This window comes from Aptenodytes patagonicus, chromosome 1 (assembly GCF_965638725.1).
Source record: "Aptenodytes patagonicus chromosome 1, bAptPat1.pri.cur, whole genome shotgun sequence".
NCBI lineage: Eukaryota > Metazoa > Chordata > Aves > Sphenisciformes > Spheniscidae > Aptenodytes > Aptenodytes patagonicus.
Genome location: NC_134949.1, coordinates 128,900,764 through 128,927,464, shown reverse-complemented (window position 1 = coordinate 128,927,464; position 26,701 = coordinate 128,900,764). Strand labels below are relative to the sequence as shown.

At 44.7% G+C, this 26,701-nt stretch overlaps 1 protein-coding gene across 4 annotated transcripts; it reads right to left on the bottom strand.

Moving 5' to 3' along the window:
* Positions 1-107: 107 nt before the first annotated feature.
* Positions 108-21,619, bottom strand: NDP (norrin cystine knot growth factor NDP). Of its 4 annotated transcripts, XM_076355115.1 has the most exons (4): positions 21,555-21,619; positions 20,608-20,719; positions 8,704-9,058; positions 108-924 (listed from the first exon to the last, which is right to left on the bottom strand). In XM_076355115.1, exons 3-4 carry the CDS (start codon positions 8,875-8,877, stop codon positions 697-699), a joined length of 402 nt encoding a protein of 133 aa, XP_076211230.1. In that variant the 5' UTR covers positions 8,878-9,058; positions 20,608-20,719; positions 21,555-21,619; the 3' UTR covers positions 108-696. The 4 variants fall into 4 exon arrangements, with proteins under 4 accessions (XP_076211230.1, XP_076211220.1, XP_076211237.1 ...); XM_076355105.1 differs by lacking the exon at positions 21,555-21,619 and having other exon boundaries at positions 20,608-20,749; XM_076355122.1 differs by lacking the exons at positions 20,608-20,719; positions 21,555-21,619 and adding an exon at positions 19,536-19,817.
* Positions 21,620-26,701: the final 5,082 nt, after the last annotated feature.

The following is a 26,701-nucleotide window of genomic DNA, read 5'->3' as shown; positions in this document are numbered from 1 at the left end:
AGACCTTTCACTTCTTGAGTTGCTCAGCCACTGAACTCTGATGCCGCACACTGCAAATAATCACTTCAGCTGGCTAGGGCTAGGTAATCCCACCACGACATTTCATATCCAGTTCACTTTTCCATGATTTATTTGTAATTTCTGCTAAACCACAGTTAAAAGTTACTCAGCACTTGGCTGCTAGATCAGTAACAGATAACCCTTGCCAACAACACTGTTTTGAAGGCCAATAAAACTAGGAAACTGAGAATAAATTGATAGGTTAAGAGGTTGTATGTGGGAACTGATGCCCATCCTCTGTCCGAACGCCAACTTCCAGAGCGCAGTGCTGTCATCCAGCTGACCTTCCTCTCTTTTCTCCTGCTGCCCTTGGCCTAAAGTAAAAGCACTTCTCTGTAGTTAGAGCTGAGCCTGGAAAAGAAGAAACTCACAAAAATATCCTTTCAGAAAAAAAGAAAGGCTTCTCAAAACAAGTCCTCGTGCTTTCACCTTTGTCACAGCCCATGCTTCGGTACCGGCACCATCCAGGGCCCCAGGATATTTTACACTTTAGCTCTCAGAATTCAATCCAGCCTGGTTAGTCCTGTCCTCTCTGCAATCGTACGCTGGGAGCGTCGACCTCACCTTGGGTTACTTCTTGGGACCCTTCTCCAACAACAGCATCCCAGTCCCCTCTCTGCTGTGGAAGGTACGTTCCTAGGAGTTGCACTCCTCGCAGTGGCAGGAGAGGATGTAGCGGTAGGTGGCAGTGAGCCTCATGCCCCCTGAGCATCGCAACCGCATGGCCTTCAGCTTGGAGGTCTGGGGCCGACAGCAGTGGCAGGTGGAGCGGAAAGGCTGCTTCAGGACGGTGCTGAAAGAAACCATCGGCTCTGAGCGTGACGTCTGGCTGCAGCGCCCTTCGCAGCGAGCCAGCAGCACCATCTGTGAAGGAAAAGAGATGGGTTAGGAAATGTGCCCCCATGGCTGCCAGTGCTCAGCTAACACCAGGAGGTGGGTACCTCCTTCCAGTCTGGCTGGTCTTTCTTCACTTACTGCATCTCCCCACCTTGGTGAGGCCACCCAGCCCCACACAGTGCATTGCCCCTGAGCTGTGTCTGAGAGAGCGGAGGAGGTAACATGGGCAAGAGGAAAAGCAAGGCTCCTCCTGGAGTCCCAGGCACTGACACCAATAAGGAGTACGGGTCCTGGTTTTCTAAAAGCTGACCTGGGGGCTCCAGATGATCACAGCCAGCCCTGTTTTCCAGGAACGGTGACTGCAACTGTGACTTGCTGACCCCAGATTTGTGGCAGCCGAGCCCTTAAATCATCAGCCAGACCGATACTTTGGTTGGATATTTTCCAATGTTTTGAGTGCATATACTAGTGATCAGCAGAACTGGTCCTTGGGGCCAGTGAATGTCCCAAATGCTTAGCTATATAAACATATAAAGTAGAAATATAAAGAAGATGCTCAGTTTATTGCTTCTAAAGAAGTAAGTTTCTAGCTCCCTCCTTCTACAAAGATCACCTTGAATACGTATTTGCAATTATATGTGTGTATATATATATATAATTGCATCAGTTGTATCTGATGCATGTATAAACGTATAAAATGCACTGCATAGCGTAAGGTAGTGAAAATGTAAACAAGATGAACTCATTGCCAAACATGAGGGTTCACTAGTGAGATTTTCCAAAAGCAGTGCAGGCTCCATGGATCTTCTCCTCCTGAGTTCACTGAGTTGTGATCAAAATAAGGTAACTTGCACAATGGGAGGCACTAAGGAAGGAAAGCCCATGAGGAGTCACCTACTCCCCTTCCCAACAACCCCTTGTTGAGCAGAGGAGATGGATAGAGTCTCCTAAGCTCTATATAAAACATGGAAAGCATCTTCTAAAGCTCAGGAAATTATGTGGTTAGAAACAGGTGTTACGACCTTGATAACAGGTAGGTGTTGGACAGGTTTGAACAAACTCTTATGCCCTCATGGGGAATGAAATATTAAGTCCATATCAGCTAATTCTGCTTAACCAACAGAAATTTCAAAATCAACTTATCGTATCATCCAAACAAGGTCAAAATATGACAGAGGTGAGACAGTAGGCAGTAAAACAGTCGTATGTCTATCCTATAACCAAGGAAGAAAATTACATTTTAACCATGATGCACATATCTCATGTTTTTTCCAGACAATCTAAAAGCATAACTACAGATGTAACAGCAAATATTTTACAACGTTAAACCTTTTTGAGCTTCTTTCACTACACATGCTCAACTGGCTGCAAGTCTCCAAGTCTTGCAAGCAGGTATGTCAAATGTTTAATCTTCTCTTTATTCAGAGTCATGAGGAAAGATGAGAGTGAAAGAGAGAGAAAATATTCCTGGTATCAAGTAGGAAATACCAGCACTGTCTGTGTCCATGGGAAAGGCACTGATCATCCATCGTACAGTGCTTAAAAATCACTCTTCCAAGAGTACTTGCATGCTAAATGGTTTGTTTGGAAATGTATTAATATATTAACAACTACACTTCCAGTCAACACAGACAGATCACAAGGAAGATGTCTTCATGAGCTGATCATCTGGGGTTGGTACCATCTTGTTTCTTGGTTTAATTAAGAGATATGTTCTTGTTGCTCTCCGACAAATTTGCCATCCTTCATGATTTGTAGCACAAATTTATGGTCCCCTTCCTGTGATGCTGCATATTCATAAGCAAATTCACTTCAACTGTTAGTAGTAATATGGTGGGAAGGAAATTTCAGTTTACTGTTGAGCCACACCCCGGCCTTAGATGTATCAGCTATGTCAAGCTCCTTAATACCAGTCTTTAGTGTATACGAGAACAGGGAAAGGGACAATCATGACAGTGCTAGCACCCCATTACTGACATATAAAGATCCACTTTTGTCCCCTTGGTAAACAAACTCACTTCCCATAGTGACAGGCAGGTAGCTGGTGAAGAACTACACAGGTATCTAATCCTGCCTGTATTGCAAAGGAAAGACAGCAGATTGGGACATTTAAAACAGTTAGTTCCCTTCCCAGCATCTTGACAGCTCGTTAGGTCCCCCACTTTGACCAGTTCACCAGACTGTGTGCATTCTCTGTGACAGGTTATTCCCAAGCATTTGCCTGAAGAGGAGGGTGAAAAGCAATCCAACGGCAGCTGGCAACCGCTTGAAGGTTGCAAAGACAATGGAGCCAAACTCTCCTCAGGAGTGGCAAAGGGAGACGTGCAATGGCCACAAGTTGCTTTTTGGGAAGTTCAGAGGACCTCCAGAGTCCCCTCCAACCAACATTTCTATGATTCTGTGATTTCAGCCCAAATATGACAGCACACAGTGCTGTATGGTGGAGGTGGCTTCCAATGGTTGATGCTTCTGGAGCTGGAACAGTTAGTCACTTCTGGTACTGTTACCCTAAGGACTTTTTATGGCACACATCTGCTCCTGTATCTGCAGGTACTTTCAGAAATGCCAGGAAAAAAAACAAACCCCCAGGGGATAGGATTAAGGACTACAGAAGAGTTGCAGCAGTGTCATTGTAGGGTAGAATTATCTGATGTGCCAATATCTGTGTCTCAATACATTTCTTATGAACAGCAAGCTTTCTAATGCAAAACCAGTCAGTATTTCTTCAACGTGCAACTGCATTTATAATTGCTTAGCAAGCCTTGCCTTTAAAAACATATTTTAGTCTGTGGAGACTCTAATTTTAATCTCAGATTTTGCTGGCTACTTAGTTTTTCATAAGAGTATGGTCAGTATTCATACCACGTAAAATTACACAGTGTTGGTTTTATGCCCTGTTTTTGGATGACAGTGTAAATTTTTACAAATGGCACAGCACCATGGGTATCAAGTCAAACTTGCAGTATAAAAAACTTTCAGATTTCCCATTTTGATAGCTTTCTAAACTTCTGGACTAACCTGAAGTCCTCAGCAAAATTTAACCTCCTCCTCCTCATAAATCCAGAACAGCACCAGTGGATTTTGGCAGGTGTGCAAATGAGCTGGAAATAGCATGTACTTTAAAAGCTTTGCTTTGCCATTTAATCAATCGCACCAGCTGCTTATTGCATCGTATACTATAGCACAATAGAGATTATCACCTAAATAATTAGTAATGCTGTGATGGCATAGCACAGTAATACAGTGGGTGTATATATAGTAAAAATGTGTGGGTATTTTATAACCTGATACGCGTGCCTCTTGGCTCCCCTCATCCCCCGCACATATGAGCTTGTGCGTGTCACCTTGCGATGCTGGATCCGGAAGCACAGCGTGCTACAATGTGGGAACCGCGGGGGTCTCGCCTGTATGAGCAGCTAGGGAAGAATAGGTTTTCTTACTTAAAGTCAGCAGTCTCACAGGCATCTGGAAGGCCACGAAAAAGAGCAACCTGAATCTGAGGCAATATTTGACTCTGATCATTCGAGCCGTATTCTGGAAATTTGGAAGTTGTGAACTGGTTTGTTATTAACAGTGTTTGTAGTCCTCTTTTCCGCACTCTTCAGCAACAAGCTGAGGCCCAAAAGCAGATGGGCTGAGATGCATGAGAACAGACTTTCACACAGTGTACGTGGCCTGGCTGCAAGCAGACATTACTGAAAATCTCCTGAGCTACCTCATGAGCAAATGTCTTCAAACATTTGCTAAATCTTCCTTCATCTGGTCTGTGTCTCTCTGGGCTGGATTCTTTAGTGCAAGTCTGTCAGTGGTAGCACACTTCTGGCACATCTGGAGGAAGCACTTGTGACAACCGATACTGTAATTTAGGAGGCTCTGGTTGCAGCGTCAAGGCAATCCAGCACATCAATGAAGACCAGTGGGTCTCCGTGGCAGAGTTCAGGCAGAATCCAATATGGTCAGGAAAGGCAATACCTCATGACCTGATACAAACATTTCCTTGAAGTCAAAGGAAAACACTGTTTTTCAGGAACAAATGACCTTCTTCCATCCCTCTTTTGTGTCTCTTTTATACATGCTGTTTCTGAAGGCTTTGGAAACCTGTTTTTAACATCTGCCTGAGGTCACAAGCAAGAGGGATTTTAATGATTAAATTATATTGGGTGGATGTTTCCAAATGTAACAAAACTACTTCCCATGTGGGTACAATTGGCAGCCTCCACAGAGAAGCACGGTGGACATAATCCTTTTTTAACCAAGACGGACAGCAAACATAATACAACTTGCAATTTCTGAAGCCATTTTTAACTTCTGTAATTCTATGCTGCACTAAAAGGGAAAACATACAGAGTGAAAAAGGATGGCTCGGTAGAGCCAATATGTCACACCAAAAAAGGGCAAAGTCTCTGCTTGACATCAGTTGCCAGTCCAAGCTTCACAATGGAAACTCGCTGGAAACAAGAGGTACCACAATTCCCACAGCTACTCCCGCAGAACCTTCCTTTTTTTGACTTGCTTATATTTTATCACAATATATATAGGAACAGACATTGCATCTAATTTTCATTAGCAAGTCTAATATTGGTCTGTGTTTATATGCTAGATCAAGAACAGAAGCCATATGTGTACCAGGATGATTCAGATCCCTGAGACCTTAAAAAAAAGAGCTTGATTTAACAAACAGAGAGAAGTTTTCTAGGAAATGTCAACATTATTTCACTTTGTATGGAAACTGTTTTCATTTTCTACTTCATGAGAAAGTCCATACAACTTGCAGTATTGTTAAAAAACTATTCTTGAAACCATTGTGGAATTTGGGAAGCCAAGAGGTGCAGATTGCAGTCAGAGTTACAGATGTTTATGTCAACAGCTTTTTTCTCATAGCTCAGTTTTGAAATAATATGGTTTTCATTACAATGCATGCTGTGTTCTCATTTCCATCAGTCCCACTCCTAGAGGCCTGATTGCTTTTCTCATTAGGGAAGATAAGAAATTGAGTTGTTGGTGGGTTTCCTTCCTTCCTTCCTTCCTTCCTTCCTTCCTTCCTTCCTTCCTTCCTTCCTTCCTTCCTTCCTTCCTTCCTCCCTCCCTCCCTCCCTCCCTCCCTCTTGTTCTTTCTTCAGAAAAATAAAGAGAAGAACAACCTTCTATCTGATGTCTGTGGCAGCCAGAGTTTTAAGAAAAACCCAGAGGATGGTGGTGGCGATGGTGGAGCGAGGAAGGCAGCCACACAGTGAAAGGGCTTCATGGAGGTGCGCAGGAGTGTGCCAGACCCCGCAGCACATCCCAGCCATCAGGCAACAAACCGACAGAGTCCTGGACAGGCACAATCACAGCTCCGGGTCACGTGGACCAGGGAGCAGCCCCCACCTAATACAGTTATCCTAAAAGCCTCCACCAGGAGAGCCAGCTGAGGAGCAAAAGCCCTTGGGCTGTGTAGGAAGCAATGCCCTGAGCATGGAAGAAAATCATGGCCAGAGGTGAGACACAGGCTGACTGTGGGGCAGGCAGGAGTGTGTGGAGCTGCGGGGCTGGCAGTGCCGGGGCAGCAGCCTCGGGGCGAGTGCCCAGCTGGCCCAGAGACAGGAGAGCTTGGCCATGGCAGTGGCTGCTGGAGAGCTGGCAGTGATGCAGGACCAAGCAGAGGCAAGGCCATGCTGTGGGAACCCACCACAGCCGGGGAATGGGAGCGGGTGGGTGATGACCCCAGGGAAAGGAGAGACTGGGGTACGGCAGTCCTCTGGCCCCGGGCCAGAGAAGCCCCATCCTTCATGCTCCAGGAGGGATTTACCTCAGGGGCTGGGCTGGGACCTGTTGTGTTTATCCTCTTATGTCTGAGGCAGTGTGCCCAGGTCAGTTATACTCTGCATTTCTCACTGCCCTAGTGAAGTCACCGCTTGTTACTCATTTGCTCTTCTGCATGTAGAGGGGCAGAGGGGGATCCTACCCAAAGCTGGAGACCAAAGGGCCTCTGGGGGCTACCTACTGTCTTGCCTACATTACATACCACAGCTCCTCCTGCTCTCTGGAAGAGTAGGGAGCCGAAAGTGAGGGCCAGCTGGGTGGAGCATTGCCCTCATGGAACAAACCATCACAGTAGCTATGGCTTCTCAGGTCTTATAGCTGATCTGAAGTGCCTTGAGAGGGGAGGGCTGCTAGCACCCACATACCAGTAAGTAAAACCCACCCACACCACCCACATACCTAGACTTTTCACCTTTGCCTCTCACTGGAGTCAACTGCAATAAAATCAATATTGTACAAACAGATGCATCTCTGGAGTTCTGTATGTTAATGCTGGATGTTTCCCAGATGGTAAGAAGGTCTAGTCTAGGCTAAAAGCAAACCACAAGACCTCTCCTGAATCACAAGTAATGCATGATTTTACTGTTTGAACTTAGAAGCAGTAGGGCAAAAGTCTCTGGTCTCCCACTGCTGTGGATCAGGCATGGTTATGCAAAGCCGGGCAGACACCACTGCTGTGAGACCGGTGTAAGGCAGGCCAGAGCGGGGCTTTCACCTGTGTGCAATTTCGAGGCCATCAGCCCCTCCCTGGCAAGCAGGCACAGGGCAAGCCCTGCTGAAGGTGCACAGCCAGGACAGCAGCCGTCCTGGTGCACAGGGGGAGTGCAGAGCACCAAGTGGGTCTTATTTTCTGTTGACGCTTCTCTCTGTGCTTTAATTTAAATTTTATGGCCTGCTGCTACCTGTGGTGTTACCTCACCCCTGCACTGATCATGGGAGGCAGATAACTCGTTCTGCACACAGGCATCTGGGGGTCTCTGCAGCCAGCACTGCATCCGTCTGAACTGTATGGATCCTCTCTCCTCAGAAATGCTCCCAGGATCACGGCTGCTGGGGTTTGCTGTCAGGCAACACCACAGGCAGCCCTCTTGTCCTAAACCCAATCACGTACCTGCCTCCCATCACTCTTTTACCCCACACAGGGCTGGCAAAAGCGTTAGCGCTGGCAGTTGTTCCCTTTCGTTAATCCAGGGATGTGGGTGCATAAGGCAAAGCCACTTTCCGCGGGACAGAGGGATGGTCCAGGCAAAGACTGTACATCTGAATATGCACTGAGTTAACTCAGCCGGAACAAATTAGGACAAGACAAAAGGGAACGGCAAGGATTTTCCCATTGTTTCTCCCCATTCTTTTTCTCCACGCAATGAAATAAATGACTGTAGGCTACATGCGCAGGCTGCTAAACCATTTTGACACAAAACTTTTCAGGCTTGAAATCTCAAATGAAAGACAATCTTGTATTTCCTTCTGCTCCTAAGCCCTACAGTAAACATCCAATTCTCATTCTGCATGAAAACAAAGGCCTTGAAACTAAATGGGGAAAAAAGTTAGCAATGTTTTTCACATTCTTTTTTCATTAGCATTTTACAGCTTGATTCTTTATCTCAGTACTTCACCTCGAATGTTTGTAAGTTTACATACTCCGGATTAAAGACTCACTTGAAGGAGAGGGTGACTGGGATGATCTAAACTTCCAAACTAGCCCATCTCCTTGGCACTGGCAGCTGAGACCCCGACGTGCTCCTTTGAATCTTATCTTTTACTGTGTGTTAGCTTTACCATCATGGTGTGTTTCTCCTTTTGAAAAGGTGAAAAGAGAGTCAAGAGCCTTTCTTTCTAGTCCTAGTTCTGATGTACGCACTCAGACGTCTTTACATCTGTACGTCTCTGCAGCTAGATTTTGTTAGCAAGGAATTTGCACAGAGAAAAATCACCCAAAATGGCTCATTTTAACAACTCTGCCGACGCAGCACCCTGCTGCGAGGGGGTGAGGGAAGTCCTTACCTTTGAGCTACACTTGTAGAGGGGGTGGCTGATGGAGTCGACATAGTGATGCCTCATACAGCGGCTGGGGTCAGAGTCGATCATGAAGGAACTGTCTGTTTTACTGTCCGCGTCTCCCATCATCACCAGGAGCGAGAGCATGGAAATTGAAGCTGCAAGTACATGATTTCCCATTGTCGAGGAACTTCTCGCTGATAACAGCAGAGGGAGGTAGAGTATTAAAAAAACTCCAAATACTGGCAGCCAGTTCCTTTCCAGGACGATGAAAAGTCTGGTTTAAGTCTCTTAGCTGTCATTCTCCTTCTCGAGTTGGAGTTTGCTGAGATTGTAATCCGTCAAAGAATCTCCTGCATAGCTGGAATAAAGAAAACATAAATCACAATTCTGACCAAAAAGAGCTCTGGAGAAAAACAGACATAAATAATATTAAGGCACACAAGATTTTTGCTGGGCAAAATATACGCTCTGAGTAAGCATCATTCCTACAGTAGGTAGAGTATACGGCATTAAGAAGGAGATGTCAAGACCTTGTTACTTTAAGCATTGCTCTATCATTTTACTGGGGAGAACCTTTTGACTTTTAACATCACAAGTGGTGCAGTGTCAATCTTTTCCAGTTGGTGATGTCCCTAATGGGTTCCCCTCAAAACTGGTGATTAGTAACACATCAGAGATTTCTGCAAATTGAAAGGACTGTGTATCCACTCAAAGTGTCAAAGGGGGGCAAAGCTAGGCTGCCTCTTGCATTACAGATGGGAATTTCTGGCCTAGGTAGCACATGGAATGGCTGGAGGCAGGTTGACCCCTGGCTCTGGGGGCTGTGTGTCAGTCTCCTGCAGCTGCTGTGTTGCAGGGACAAGGGGCACCCCCAGGATGGAGGGGTGCTGAGGGTCTGAGCCCAGGCATGAGCAACGCAGTCCCCCAGGAAGCTTGCTGAGTGCCGACCTGCACGGCATGGAGGACTACCTAGGTCTCTGGCTGCCCTGCCCTCCTGAGTACCAAACTCACATGCACACAGGTGGGCATGCTTTACTTGCTTACTTATCAGGCTGCACTTGCTCAGTGTCAGTCTCTTCCCCGTTAATTAAAGAGCAGCATCTGAAAAATACATTATATTCCATAATATCCAAGTACATCCCAGCTATCAATTGGGTAAAAATATATGCAGGTGGAGTCATGTGGATATCCACCCAGGCATCTGGATTTCTGGCGCATGTGGGAGACCAGGAGATCCCCCAGAAAACAGGCGCAGGACAACCCCTGAAACACTGCCCGGAGCTCTGTGCGGGCAGGGAAAGGAGGGCATCTCCCTCAGCTGCTTCATCACAGGCCCTGGATCCTTCTCACAAAGCCTGTAGTCTCAAATGGGTGACTTAATTTCGCTTTTACTACAAACAGCTATAGCTTGAAAGAGCTGTTAATTGTCCATGTAAATACAACCTGATGAAGCAAAGGATAGTCATAAGTAAAGTTAAAAGTGCAAGGACATTCTGAAGAAACTTATGATAAAACAGTTCCCTGGTCACGCAGAAATGCTCCCCCAGAGCCTCTTGCCTATTTAAAGAGCTGGTGTGTGCCTTTATTGCCTTATACAAGCCTCTTTCAAAACTGTTTTCTGGTTTGCTGGCGATACTCTAAACCGAGCGATACTCATCTCCCAAACAGCCTGAAATTACGAGGCCTCCCCACCAGAGTGCTTGATGATTTGTGTATTGCTTTATAGCTTGCTCAAACACTTTTGTGAGAGGAGTGCATAGCAGTGAGAAACACTTCCAGAGTTCATCCAAGTTGGGAGTCGGGACTTGTCGGGCTGAAGTGACATACAAAGTCTCATGCTGGGAAGAAATGTAATTAGGGATGCTCTGTGTATTAGACATTTTTTAAAGCCTTTTTTGGGTTTCAAACTATTGTCCATGTGCCTAAGTAGGAAAGGAAAAATGATGTGACTGTGGATTTAATAGACAATATTTTTTTTTCCCGGAGTCTGGCCTATGACCTGGTATATTTTCCTCAAGCAAATGTTTTTCAGCAGATATGGCATTAAAAAATACTACGTCTGCAGTATAAGGAGCTTAAACAACACTAAAGACTTAGGATCTCGGATACGTTTATGCACAGTCTCATTAATGTCAATAAATATCCCTCCAAACATTTTAGCAGGGTAAGAGAGAAATCTCTCGGTCATGGGAGCTGGGACAGACTCCCTCCCAGAAGTAAACTGTACTACTCCGGTTCATGCAGATGATGCCCAAGGATTAGCTAACAGGAGGAGTGATGCACTTTTTTTTTAATATTTAACCTTTTACCTACATTCCTATTCTTCTTTATGAAGAGGCTGACCAAAACACGCTGCTTGGCAAGGTCTCTCTCCAACATAGTTAATCAGTATTACACACCCAGTAATTCCCTCTCTGTCCAAATAAATTTACTTGATATTAGATGGTCTCACCTCATGTAATATTACGTCTAGGGATCCCCATTTCCCACTCTCTCTGTCCCACTGTTAATTTTGTGCTTCTATATCTTTCTATGTTTTTGATCAGTATGATTTAATACAGTGAGAGAAATCTGGAGTCCTGGCTCGGTATTCAAAGGCTTATCTCTCTAGTTTTCTTCAGGAAATAATTGGATGACATAGAGTCTGCCTCATGAAAACACTCTGAGAAAGCTGGAAAGAAGCAGGGAAAAATGTGAGAAAAGGAAGACGTCTGTACCTTCTTCAGGATAAGCACGGCACAATACAAAAACTATTAACACTTTCACAATCTTTTAAAATTGCCCTGATACTTCCCTGGCAAAGAAATGTGGCGGGCTTTGGTAACAAAACTTTGAAGGAAGAAAAAAGCACTGTTATCACATATTTGTTAGTAAAAAGAGAGACCACGGATGTACATGTGACCCATCTTTCGTGAAAAAACTGGGTACAGTTGTTGATAGACAAACTGGCAAAACGAGCGTGTAGGTGTTGGAAGCAGGACTGCAGACAACAGCAGGCTATTTGCACATGCCAGCATCTCCTGACATACCTACGTGAATTATACACATACATTTTTCAAGTACATATGCCATATATAATTGAGATATATGGGAAAAAAGTCTCACAGGGACATTTAAACATATAGAAGTTAGGGTGTAGATTTTTGACTGTGTAAAAAAAGTCTAAATATTTTCACTCGGGTACATCACCGTGATGAAGTATGTTGACATGACATTTTCCATTTCCAGCTGATTTTGTGCAATGGCATTTCATTTTAAATTAACTTTTTTTTTTTTTTTTTTTTAGAAAAAGGTTGTATTCCTTTTGAAATGCTGTCTGAAATTATAAAATCCTAGACAGTACATGGTATCAGGAGTGACATATGTAGCTTCCAGTCTATCCTTCTGTCCAAAACCAGAAGCAAGTACCTGTAATTGTTAATCATTATAGCTGTACTTATGATGGCATTTTGTTTCATTTGGAAAATACACTTTTTTATCAAAATCAACAATTTCACATAGAATTCTTTTTCTTTTATTTAAGCTGGTTTTTCCTCAGTTTCTTTTCATGTGAAAAACTGTGGTAAACAGCTCACCTGCCAAGCTAACCAAAAGGAAGCTAAAATGCTTCCTCTTTACAACATCCTGTAGAGAAAAAGATGCAAAGGTGACTTCATATTCTCAGGCTGAAAATTTGCTACAAAAATATTTGGCCTAACAGTGGATGAAAATCACTACTTCCCATTTTTTCAGAATTCACTGATGTAGGCATTACATGTTGTTAGTAATAGGCTTATAGTGCCCTTTCCATATAACTGGTTTTCAGAAATTCATAGAGACATAACATGCTAAAAGCTGTTACAGCTGTTACCTAAAAACTGCAGGGAAAAATAGAAGACAAACCAAAGAAAGACCATATGAACATACCATCAAAGACTGTATTGCACATGGACGTAGGGGCAGAGTTAGGGTTATTTTTCCAACTTTATGTTGTTTTTAACTGCTTTTTGAATGCTGAAATGAAGATTTCTTATCATCGTCTTAATATCATTTAGAGAGTGGTGAAGGTTAAGATTTTGTTTTGCTTTAAGGACAGAAGAAAATTCCATCATCTGGAATTATTTAGCCAGTCACTTTGTGAGAACGTAAACAGAAATTCCCTTTTTGCTATGTATCTTGGAAAAAATAAAGAGCTGAGCAATTCTCCAAAGGTCTATTGGATCTGCACAGCTTTTACCCTGGAAGGTAGGAAGGGAGCAATGGAAAAGCTCATTTATGGTGTACTTCTACATAGCTGTTCCCCACTCCTGAGCCCCATGAATTAGGCATGCACGTATGTGCAGCTTGGCCTTTGTTTGGTGTGCATTTTCCATGTTTGAGACTCCTGCTTGACAATGAGGGTACAATTCAAGTCACTCAATGTCTTTTACATTTTGGAGGCTGCCAGAATCCTGTTGGAGCAGCAGTGTGTATATATAACTAAGCCTGGCCTTGCACGCTGTGCATATTTAGTAAACGCAATTACTTGGATCCTACCATGTGGTTCCCTCATTCTGAATTTGTTATGTAAACAGAAAAGTTACAAGACTACTCAGTTTCTCCGAACTCCAGCCCTAAAAAAGTGTCACTAACCATAATATGTGTATATATATGTGTATGTGTGTAGTTTGCCACTGCTGTTCTGACAAAAATGTCACCGAGATCTTTATGAGACAAAAATGGTTTTCTCAAGAACTTTATCTAACCTGGAAAAGTTTAGGCCAGAAGGATAAGGATTTGGGGGTTTTGCTCTCCAAGATCTGGACTGCAGTGGAAATGACTGTGTTGGTCAAACTACACTACTGGGTTACACCAGTGTTTCTTCTGCAGGGCTGAACTCCCCACTGCCATGAGAAGGTCCACAAAAGGGGCTGGGGACAGGAAGGGGGGGACGAGCAATCTGTGCTGGAGACAACCCCCAGTCCCCCAGCCCCAGGCATGTGGTAGCGCTGTGGCGTCCCCACTGCTGCTGCCGCCTGGCCACAGTGCTAGCATGGCCCACGGCGACCCATCACCAGGATTTCTGAGTAACAGATCTGTTCTTTCAGGGAGCTTGGGGAACCATAATTTCTGCTCCTGCAATGAGTTGCCAAGGCCCCAGCTGGGCGGTCGGCTGGGGGTGCCCTGTGTACAGAGCTGCCCCACGCTCTACCACACCTCCCAGTTGACAGCGGCAGCAGGTCTGCCCTTATGCCAGGGCTACCCTTGTGAAGGGGTACCCCTCTCCCAAAGCCATGTATTGTTCTGCATGTCCACAGCTCAAGTCTTACTCTAAGGCCACATCTCTGCTGGGACATTAAAGCCCCCCGGAGTGGCTCTCCAGTGCTGTGGCCATGTGGCGTGGCGCGGTCTGCTCCAGGACTTCCTCTAGCCTCCACAGCACTCAGGGGGCTTCCAGCCCATGCAACCACCCCCACCATGCCCAGGAACCCCTTGGGAAGCACTGTGTGCTGTGGGACAAAATCGTACAAGTGACCGTTTGAGCAATTTAAGAGAACAGGTTATCTAGTAGGAGAGACGACCTAAGATGCTGTGCCGGATCCTGCTTTCTGTTGAATCAACTCAAAGGCTTTATCAGCTCCAGTGTATGTTTTAGCTCTGTAAATAAATGTAGTCATCTTCTCATCTAGTTATTTTACTGTAGCCATTTCTGTTCCAGCAGTGAAGTAGCTGGCCTCCTACATACGCTTTCAAAATCCTCGCTCTGCTCTGCAGCCGCCTTTCAAAACACATGACAAGTGACCGAGCGGCCATGTGGCAGCCGGGAAGCAGCAGGTGAACACAGGGAACTCCAGTTGTTTGTGAAATGCCTCCGTGCAGCATGTGAACAGGTTTCTTCCCCTCCCAAGACAGGGCAAATACTAAACTAAATATATTGAGTGAGATCCTTACAGGTCTAAATAAGTGAAATGCTTCCCCAAGGCCTCGTTGTGCTAAATGAGCGTTTGCCCTGCTGACATCCAGCTGTGCTGAAGCTTGTCCCCCTTGACACCAAGGGGAATGTTCTCACCCATCGTCCAGGAGCTCCATCCACCCATGACACAGCAGGTTGCAGGGCAGCGTGCGTGTGCGAGGAGGGTACATGAATAACACACTCCTGGCCAGAGCTGGCGGCAGCTGGTGGGCAAGAGGACAGGGGAAGGAAGAAGGCAGTAGAAAGGAAAACAGGCTCAAAAGAAGGGACTTAAGCCGCTTCATCTGGTTGTCCACAGGAAGGAAGCACATCTTCTGGTCCTACTGAAGCTGCGCTGTCCTACCGCCTGCCAGCCAGCAACTGCAGAGCATTGTCCCATAAAAACCAAGAAGAGAAAACAGACACTACCTTTGAGCAGTCTGAAATGTCAAACACGCTGATGGTAGTTGAAAGAAACTCCTGCACATCATTTTCTGCTGTGAGGCTTCGCTAAGACTTTTAATATTTCAGGAGATGAATACCTGTGACTGTAAACAGACTGAAAAAATAGGAAGACCATGGTATTTGAAGCATAAGAAACAACATAGTAATTGCAGCAAATATAATGGAAGAACACACTGCTGCAAGCACTCCTGGGAGCACTAGCTCGTATGGGATGAGCACGCATGGGACTGGTTCCCCGGGCTTCGATGGGGCGGCTCGTGTAAGGCCCCCATAAGTGTTCACGTGGCGGGGACCCGGTGCATGAGGTGGAACAAATTAAGCTGAACAGCACTTGAGCTGGCTGAGCTTCCCTCTCCTTTTGAAGTTTCCAAGAATATTTCCAGTCCTTCAGGTAGCTAGGAGAGGGGGAGCTAACAGCGCCTTCCTGCTAGGCGGTTGAAATAACAAACTCCAGTGGGTACTGCAAGCTGGCACCCTGCCAGCAGACAGGCACAGGCCAACATGGAGAAAAGGTTTTCAATACACTTGCAAAGAATAACTACTGGTGGACAAAAGAGCACTTGTATTTTTATTCTTTCCTTTTCCTGCTTCCAGGAAACTTTAAATAGATTGGTTAGGGGCGTGTATGTGATCTCTCTCTAATGAGCTAGTAGAGCCATTTAATGGCGAGGTGATGCCAGCCTTGGATTTTTTCTTTATTCTTCAGTGTCTCGCTGCATATCAGAGTAGTCGTGGTCTTGAGTCTGGGACAGGAATTGAGAGGAATACAGTTTTCCACTTGCTCATCCAGAGGGTGCTGGATGGGATCACTCCTCGGTGAAGCACCGGGCGCAGAGCCGAGCGGTCTAAGGAAGGCTGCCCATCCCTCTCAGGAGGCAAACCAGCAAGGGTGGCTGCTGGCTAAAGTGCAAATATTCCCAGCCGAGCATTAGCTATAGGATTTGCTTCAGTAATTACCTCTGCTTTAGTCTTATGACCCAACATGAGGAAAAATGACTCTTGGCCAAACGACAAGTTGCTGAGAGGTCTAGGGCATTCGGGCATGTGTCCTCTACCTGTAGGAGTGTGTTACAAGCAGGTGGGCAGGTTTCGTTCTCTGTCTTTTACTGTATTGCATGCCTGATGATTAGAGGTTGATTTAGCATATTTCCTAGAGAACTCAAAGGACTGTAGTTATCAATAGATGCAGGAGTAGGAATGGGTTTCTTATTCTTTAATACTAAGCAAAGACACCCCTGCCACCAGGACCAGCAGAGAGTGCTACGCATGCTGGAGATAGCACACAATTGGAGGGGATGTTCCCTCTTTTCTGACCCCAGGGGCAAAATCCTCGCTTCTTTTATATACAGGCAAAATTCAGACCACCATCCATATACCTCAGCCTCTGATAATTAGGGAACCTAAATATTTGACTCATGGTAACAATTTTATGTCTCCTAACAAGGGGAACAGCGTTCCCCTAGGTCCCACTCTCTTTGAGCCGTGCTGCTATGACAGTAATGCGATTGTCACTGCCATGGTATGCTTAACCTTTGCCAAACCAGAGCTGAGGCATTAACTCAGATCCTCAACTCACATGTCTTAAAGGGCAACATAACCTGTGCTGCCTCCACACTGCCGGACCGACACAGTTTGCAGCTCAGTAATAATAAGCATGTAAATGTGACAAGCGTAAGCTGTAACAATGATTGATGCAAATAGAAAAATAGCAAAGAGAAGCTGAAAAATAGCGATGCGGTGGAATTCCTAGGACCGGTGTCTCCATGGCACCAGCAGCCTGATACCCTGACACCAGAAGAAAGGCTACACTCGTCTGTGGTAGAAAGGATCTCTGTGCCACGCAACGAAATTCCAGCAAACAGGACAAGGACTGATGGTGTCTGGAAGTGGTAGTGCCACTGTTACCCGGATAATAGTCTGAATTAGATTATGTGAAAAAGAAGGAATATATAGACGGCCAGCTGCTCAAAGGCTTACTACAACCTTGCTTTTATTGTTCTGCTAAGTTAGAGGTGGGGCATCAGAGGGATTCCTAACATACCACTACTGAGAAATTTTAATATGTTCCACACTGACACATATAAAAAGGAAATAACAGCTGATCATAGTCAGCGGAGACTGCAGCATCTCTTTGTATGCATGCACAGAAGCATGGGCAAAGTGGGGTGTTCTTGGGCAGGGAGACTCAGGCACCCGAGCTAACCTGACACCAGCTGAACCTTTCTCCTGCCATTGAGCTGAGTTCCAGCGAAAGGGCTGTCGAGCGGGAAGCAAGACAGCAGAAAAAAAGGTGATCTGGGCATAGCTACTCACCCCATCCCGGATACCAGGACGTGGAGAAGGGCAGGGGAGCTGAGAGGCTGCACATTTAACACTGATGAAAAGAAACACATGTTTACACAACCGACAATGATCTGGTGGAACAAGATATCACAGAGGGCAAAAGTTTAGCTGGGCTCAGCAAAAGGACTTGTTATGTATGGGAGGGTTACAGTTGTAAGGGTTTCATTTTTAAAGAGTTTTTGGAAGGGTTATAAACTCTCAGGACTCTGAGAGTTCAGTTGATGGGGTTAGGGAAAAATCCTTCGCCACAGCAAGTTACCCCGTAGCTGCCTGCCATGGGGTCTCTATGCCTTTCTTTGATGTGGCCGCTTCCAGCCACGCTCAAGAGGTGGATTACTCAAATAACATGGGACTGTGGCACGGTCTCATGTAGCAAAACTTTTCTAAAACTCATAGAGGCAAGTCTCTCCTCATACTCAGCAGGACATTAGAGGCAGAGGAATTTGTAGTATTTGTAATACAACTATCTAATATTTATAATTGTAATTACAATGGTAACATTTGGGAAAAAAAAAAAAAAAGGAGGGGTTTTTTTCTTCTTTCAGTTAAACAAATAATCCTCCAGACTTGTTGCAAAAACAAACGTCTCAGTGGCTTCATGCAAGCTTTGCACCATAGATAGTCAACTCCCTTCAAGGTCCAAGAACAACCTTGAGCACTTCCTAGTGCATCTAAAAGCAGACAAGCCAGGAAGGAGACACAGTCAGCCCCTGGGGGAAACAGGGAATGAAGCCGACTCCAGGAGGACTCCTGTCAAATGAGTCACTGCAGGCATCATACCAGCCCCCAAGGAGGTGGTTCGCTTCCCTCCCACCTGGGCAAAAGAGATTGCAATCCTGGCAACTCAAGCAAGCAGGAACATACAGGTGCTTTCACAAGCCTCGATGGCACGTGAGGGATTGTTCTGGTGGGGCAGATGGCTTTTGCGGAGATCAGCCATGCGTAGGTAGCTGCCTGCGGTATCGCTGCTGCAAACTGTACACAAGACTGTCCATAACAAGTATCCTGCTCTGCAAGGGGGAATCATCAGCGTACATCCATCTGATTAAAACCAGGCGCTGCGCAAACCCAGGAAACCTACATGGGACACCTGCAGGTAGAGATCTGAGCTTGTAATTAGAGTAATCAGCAGCAGCCCCTAATTTTATCCCTTCACTAAATCAAATTGTATTTTATTTTGTAAGCTTGAAACATCTATTCCTTCCACATTTGCTTTTAACTGGAAAATCTAAAAACATCTTCCTATAATACCAGTATTGCAAATAAGATTTCATTATTCCAGCGAGAACATGCCAATGTATGTATAGGTCACCCTGGGAACCCCTGATTCAAGCTGGTAAGTAATTACTCACCAAATAGTTCTATTTAAGTCAAGGGAATTATTCATGTGTATAACTGCTCACAGATATGAGTAAGGTCTCACAGCCGGAGCAAAAGTGAGCATCGTTAGTAATGCAAAAGAAAAAAAAAAAAGAGGTCCTAAAATGTAGATGTTCTTTTGAGGAAGGACAAATAACAGCACTGTGATTATTACATCCTCATTTATCAACCCCACCAGGCAGCTGGACTGCTTCTCTTAGAAAATATCTTTGCAGCGAGGAACTGCTTTGAAGTGAATTTGTCCCCACTGTTGGTTTTAAACAATCATTTGCCTGTCCTTTTCCAACATGCAAAGTTCTCACCTTCCAGCCACTGGGACAGTTACAAAGCTTTAGGAACTGTTAGTAACATTTAGCATATAGGAAACGTTTTTTCATCTTTAAAGAGCTGCAGAAACCTTAACAAGTTACTTGTCACGCCGTCTGTCCCAGGCAGAAACAAATAAGATGTGTTATGGGGAGGCTATGGGAGAAATTTCAATGAACTTGAGGGGTAGGATAAGAAATCTGCCTGACAGTCCCACAAGAGTCAGTCCACAGACACCGTCTTGCAAATTCAGGTTTGCCACAAGAAGATTACCCCCCCCAACACACACTCTGTGTGAGCCTGCTTTACTGACACCACAGCAGTTAGCTAACATAGTACTGAGATTGCTCTTCACATGGTTCAGCTTTGTTACCCTGGTTTTTGCTACTGGACCCATTAATTTGAACTTTTATAGGATGAATTCACTCACCTGAATCCTAGCAGGGAGACGGGGCTTTCTTCCTCAGCCAGGCTCTCTCGGGGCAGTGTTCGTTCCCGCGCCTCGCAGTTACACTACCCTGACACTTTATCACTGGGTTCATAACAGTGAAACTCTTCTTTTGTCCCAAAGACACAGAGAACAGTTATGCTCCTGCCTCTGATGCTGATACACAGCAAAATGATCTGCCAGCAAACGAGGAGAGCCTCCCTCTCTCCTTCAGCAGGCGGTCTGGGGTCCTGCAGCATCCTCCCGTGTCAGCTACCGACTGCACAGCCACGCTGCATTACGTGTCGCGCGGACGGGGTCGGCTGCCTACTAAATATACCCCTCGGCGTTACAGCAAAGGCAAACACTGTGGCTTTCCTCATAGGTTTCAGCCAATCAAGAGTGTATATTAAATCTCTCCTAATCCATAACCAGTGCTGTCCAGTCCATAGTAAAGCTTCCCAGAAGTTTGGATAAATAATAATGTGCAAATTAAGAGTGCTCCTGCGAAGCATGACACACAAAGCTAGAAATAAATATTGCCTGTTGTTTCAAATTATTCTAAGCACTCCGGCAGATGACTGGCAAGAGAACAGCATGCATAAGTAGTGATAAAAGTAAACAGTCCAGCTTTAAACTAGCAGGCTTGCCTGTGTTCATAGAGCCCTATTGTAATGGGACAAAGAGGGTGCTGGCGATACCGGCGCTCTCGATGAATTCAGGGCAGAGTCCAGCACGTCCATTCACTCCAAAGCCATACAGCTAGGACCAGTGCAGAGCTGCAGACATGAGCCCGGCACGCTCACAAGAATAGATGTTTAACCAAGTTGCTCGGAAGCACACTGGGCTACCTATTTGACTGTGTACAGGCATCCTTCAGACAGGAGATATAGTTAAAGATACAAGGATAAGAAGGAGACACAGGTACTAAAGCTGTGTTGATTCCACATCAGCACATTTTAATTTAAAAAATGGTGCAAGGAGAACATGCGTTTGTCAGATAAAGAGATTAAGTGCTCAGTTTAAGTCCATGTAATACTCAGAATCTGGAGGAATCTCTTATTTGTGTGCTTACCTTTGGAAAATGCACTGCTCCTTCCTCCCCTCAAATTCTTCGGAGAGACTAAAAAGAGGTCCTGTTACTTCCAAATGCTTTTGTTCCTCTGTCCCTCTGTCACATGGCTTGCCTTTTATATTTGCAACACACAAAAGTTAGGGCTGTTGTTTAAGAGAGAGAGGGAGAGGGAGAGGGAAAGGGAGAGAGAGGGAATGTCAAATGGAAAAGTGCCACTGCAGTCATATATCAATCAGGGCAGCGGCAGCAGCAGCTCGCTGGCAAATGGGAATTCCACAGAAATGTGAAGCTCTTGTTATCTGAGAAATCACAAAACACCACCAGCCAAGCTCCCCTCTGCAGGGACTTCTTATTATTGGCAAGCCAGGAAATAGAAGGAAACGTAGGCGCTTTTTTTGTTTTGTTATTGTTTCAGATCTGGAGATACGTACGCTGTGGCATATGTAAGCTAGTGGAATATAAATCCTGAATCAAATTCCTTCCTAAACAAATGCACTGTGTGCAAGATAAAGCAAACCACTGAGAAGCAAGGTAATAGAGCTAAGTGAAGAATCTGAAAGCAACGATTTAAAAAATTGCATATCTGTTTGTCCTTGGAAAATATCCATAGAGAAACTGCCTTTACCCCAGATTACTCATTGATCTCCTTTTTCCTGACAGGTTTTTCTCAGGATTTTTTTAACTGTGATTGATCTCAGATATCCTTAATTCAAGCTGTGCTGCTTCACTACAATTGGTCACCTAAATCATCTGACATTCCCTGGCTCTCCAGTGTAAGCAGACAAGTATTTTTCTGTATAAATATTTGTCTGCAAATCTGCAATTCCAATGCTTCAGATAACCTGCCCTGAAATTCTGAAGTTTCTCTCAAATAAACTCAGAAGTTTGCTCACAGAAGCAGAGCTATTTAAAATTTCAAACAAACATTATCTTTCTGCTTTACCCACCTTCCTCTGAAGAATGCCAAGTTTGAAATTGGTTAGCCTTCAAATCTTTTATATAAATATTGCATCTTTTATGCAAAAATTAATTCCCTGAGGGGCTGAAGGCAGACTCCATCCACTGGAAACCCCCACTTACAAGCACATGGCAGCTGTGGATGCAGCAGACCCTCTTCTCCACTTCCACAGAGGAGCGCGTTTCACTTCCCTTTGGAGTGTCCCCTAGTCGTCCTGCGGCATTACGGGAAGCACAGACCTTAGCCGGTTAATTAAAAAATAGGCGACATAGCTGGCCATTCACAAGCTGGATCTGTTCAGAGGCACTGGCCAGCAGATGGACAGGGTCCTGTGTCGATTGTGTTTGAACTCTAAAGGAAAGTTGGTATTTGATGGATGATGTTATTAGCTAAATGTCTTATGTGGTATAAGATCAAAGAACAGATGGAAATTATGCCTTAAAAATAGAATAATCTAAAAGGGGAATGGCTTGTAGATGAGTAAGCATCATGGAAACAATAAAGGAGACATTCTTTGGCTTGCTTTGCTGCAGAGCCAGGTTTGGCTGGTGGGATAAACAAATGATCCACTTAGGACCGAGATTCTCAGGATGTGAGTTTTGCTGCACATTTTTTCCCTCATATTCAGTGTTTACATTGGTTTGCTTCTTAAGTCAATCCCGGGTTTCTCTCGCCGACCATATGTGCACCAGCTCTCTGCCTCCCTCGCAGATGCCACCACGGTTGCCCAGGGTGGACGATGGCAGAGCTCACCAGCATCTTTGCCACGCTGTAACTGCGGGCTGAAATGTCACCGATGCTCTGGCACTACACTTAAACAAATAGACTACACATGGCAATCTTTTTTAGTTTATCCAACACCCTCGTTTAAAACTAAGGGTATTTGCCCTTTGGTCAGTATGCTGCCAGGTTGTCTCTCTTTTTCCAAGGGAAAGAAAGTGGCTCACATACTCCAGTTGCTTGCACTAAGGACCTGCCATGTGCAAGACAAAAGCCTGGCTAAGTAGCTCCTGGATTAAATCCTCCAGGGGACAGTAGAAATCCTACTGACGGTCCTTACTGAAAATGATGCTTAAGTTTTTTACTGGTGCAGCTTAGGTTTGTTATCTTTGTGTCACCTACAGGAGGCAATATCTGCATTAGTTATTTGTTGGGTGCTAAGCATGCTTTAAATACTCCACAATTATCAACAATACCTCAAACAGTGGTATTTTTGAGAAGTAGTGCTCAGCGGTTTGCTACCACAGCTACCAATTCCTAATACAGGAAAATCTGCAGATATTGGAGTAAAAATTTTTCAAAAAATTAAAAGTAACTTTCATTTTTTTATCTTCAGCTTCAAGACCGTGTTTGGCAGTAAGTGGGAGTTAATCGGCAGTTAATTGACCTCACAGGCTGGTGACTTATAAACTGACCCTCTCATCTGTGGCCTTCTGAATGAACTTACACATGATCACAAGCATGAAAGTAGAAGCATCAAACGTAGCCTCCCCCCACCTCAAGAACACTATGGCCCATAACTTTTTCATAGCTATTCATAAATCTTCACCCTCTCTCAACCACTGTGACTTAATCCCACCCATAAAAACAGTCATTTTAAAGAAACAAATAAAAGCAGTAAGCACAGGAGCTCAGAGCTCAGTTTTCAGAGACGATTAAACATCTGAGATGGCCCCAGATATTAGATAAGATTTCCAGAAGATCTAAGGTATCCTGCTCCCATCAGGTTTGATCTGAGTTCCCTTCAGAGGGAGTTTATCTCACTTAGCAGTAGTTGCCTGAAAACTAAATTTAGGCTCTCCCAGCAGCAAATGGAGAGTTTCCATCCCAAATTACTTTCAGTTCAGGCCAGTTTAAGGTTGGCGTCAATAACAGTTTTTCTCTCTGTGAACAACCAAAGATATTCTGCTAATTTAGTTGGACTAAATATCTATTTTCTTAAATAGATAGCTAAACTAGGTGAGAAAAATCCCTCCCTCAAGGACTCAGGCTGTAATTTTGAAGAGATGGAGATCCACCTCTGCATGGAGTTCTACCAACCTCCCTGGTTCCATCCCCATGAAATGCATTGCAGACCTGCAACCCTAATTCGCAGGTTTCCTTATTCCACCACTGTATGGCCTACAAGACTCATGTTTGTCCTCGGAAAAACATTGTACTACCATTACCTGCAACTCAGCGGGACTGAATTGTTTGCCCTGTTGGCATCATCAAGCAGCGTGTTGCTTCCTCAAAAGAGCAGGATTTCACCTCTCCATGGTGCGCGTGTTGTGAAATTCAGAATTGTGCATTCAGAATTCTGCAGCAAAATCAATCTTTCATTTTAATCTGAAGGATTTTCCAGTGCTGCCATTTTGTAGTCTTCCCCAGGCTCTTTTTACATTCTGAGACGGTGGATAACAGACCTCCATATCATCAAATGTATTGTCAGAACAGGCACTACTTGGTATCTGTGCTGGCTGTGTCTGTGAAGACCATGAATGGAGTACACACGCAAGGACAATTTTTAAGTGTAGATATATACTCACACACAGACATAAAAACACGCACACTACTGCTGCAAGCACTTAGAGGGAGTAGGCTGTATAGGAATGCGGTTCAGGGAAGGACGATGCTTTGTTCCATTATTGAATTGATAAAGGGTGGTTTATATTTGGGGCTTGGCTAGCAGTATTCTTTTCGTAGTTGGGAACGTAGGAGGAACTAAAAGTATTGTAATGACAGTCTACGGTAACAAGCAACATAATACTTATATAATGCATATATACTTTTGCAGACAAGAGGTACCCAGAATTCTCAGAGGAAGTATTTTCTATCATTTTAAAAATCAAAATAAGTATTAGGTAAATAGTATTCCAAACAAATAGAATTACACACCCACATACATCGATGCAGGACCAGGTGGCACAAAAGCCTGTTTAGGCACTCAATGTTTTTCATCTCTTCTGTCACCCTGTTGTGCATTCCCTCAGATTCATTTTGCAAGGATATTTAAATACCTAAACACATATATTCTTCTGTAACTTAAATGGGCCTCTTCTTTCAATGTTTATATGTATCCATGAATGTGTGTTGTTAAGACACAGTATCTGGAAATGTTTATTCAGTGCCTTACACATGTGCCATTATTAAAGCAAGGCTCCCTTCATCTAGGGAATAAGGCTGCTATGGAGAAGACTGTGAAAACTGGGTCTGAACTGTTTGGTTATTCATTTTACCACAGAAGTCATTGTATAGTCCACAGTCTATTGGCTTTGGACTATACTCGGGCTTTAGTTTGACTTGAAAATGTGGTTGCAGCAGGACCAGAAGTTGGTGTCCCCCTGGTTCCTTCAGCAAGAAGTGGGAGCTGGTCACTTAGGGATCCCCTGTGGTGTGCTGCCTACAAGGTACAAATGGTGTTGGAGTATCGGTGCTTAAAAAAGACAAGCTCAAGAGCCTGACAAGGAAAACAATATACCAAGGAGAGATCGTGGACGAACAGTGGCTTGAACAGGTCTGTGGGAGAGAGGCGGGCGGCAGTCAGGTGGGGGAAGGTTAGCATGAGTGATTCCAGCGCATAAAGTCGCTGCTCTGCCCTCCTAATTAAAGTCGCTGCCTGCCGTTAGTCACACTCGGGCTCCCCTGTGCTCACCACAGAGCCCTGATGAACAGGTTATATAGGACAATGAAGAAGCCTGGATTCCTACACATTTTTAAGCATATGTCCCTCATGGTTATCCACTCGGGTTTTGCCTCTACATTACCTTCAACTCCCTGAGCCCTGCATCTCTTGATGATGTGTAATGCTCCACCTTGTCTTTCCTCTCTCCCACAAAATTTTCAACTGCTTTTAAAGCCCCTCCAAGACTGCTGGCTGAGCAAGGGCAGCGTGCCCTCCATGGCCAGCAAGCACATGCTCATCAGCCAGCACGCTGGGGCTCCTCGCCTCCTCAGACTGCCAAACTGTGGGTGCTTCAGTTTCCCTTTGCAGGACAGCAATAGGATGCAACACTCCTGCCTAAGCACCACAGCTCCATACATATCCAAGAACTTGTCTAGAAACTTTTTTTTCTCAGAGACGTTTGCATTGCTGTTAAAATTGGTTGAAATTGGACAGCTGGTTGAAATGCCAATGGGAGCGACTAACATCAGGGCAGACAGACAAAAAGGCAACTCAGTCCTATAAGAAAATCATAAATAAGAGAGTGAAGATCTTTTTTCTACCTTCAGACTGCTGGAAGACACAGTCCCTTTCTCCTAGAAGAGACTGCAGCCACCATAATCCCTGTCCCCATCACCTTTGGAGTGACTGGCTGTACCTCTCTGGTCTCCTTTGCCAGTCCTTTATATCTCATGGAGAAAGAGGAAGGCTACAGTGTTTCTGCGAATCTCAACAATATGGATCAACAGTTCTGCAGACACTTGTGGGATTTATCCACCCTTCCTGAAGCCAGATATCTCAGTCCCAGCTTGGCTTCTCTTATTGTCAGTGGAAACCACAAGTAGGTACTGCCCGAAGGGCCGTTCACCTGCTGATGATAGGACCAGGTGGAATTGCCTTTTGGCAGTATCCATTTATCTCTATTAATAACAAAGGGAGCCAACAGTGACTAGTTCAGATTTAGTCATCCAGCTGTTGGATGCCTTGGTTAGAGCAGATGAATTCCACCTTTAAGGTTGTTTCAAATTATCTTGTAAGCATATGCAGTAGATACATAACATACCAGATATCTATAGTTGTACATAGGTCAATGCTAAATATCTTGCTTTTTTGCCAAGGCTGCAGGGAAAGTTTTGTGTCAAACAGTGTGGGATAATGACACTTGATGTGCAGTGTGCAATTTGCAGTGTATTTCTTCCATCAGATAGAGGCAGAAAGTCTCCCTCTGTGAAGACTTGTAGTCTGTCAAATGCTTATCTGTGTATCAAAGAACAGTTATGATCTGTCCTACAGGATCCTCAAACCAGATCTAAAAGCAGTCTGTATTAACCCCAGTCTCTTATAGGAAGGAGTTATCTCCTTCATGCCCCCAGGTTTCCAGTGTGGAGTTTGGGACCCTGGGATACAGCTTACATGTGGTGTCTCTGGCAACTTCTCCCATGCTTCTCCAGCATTTGCATCTCCACCTCCCCATGTGGGTGATATATGGTGCA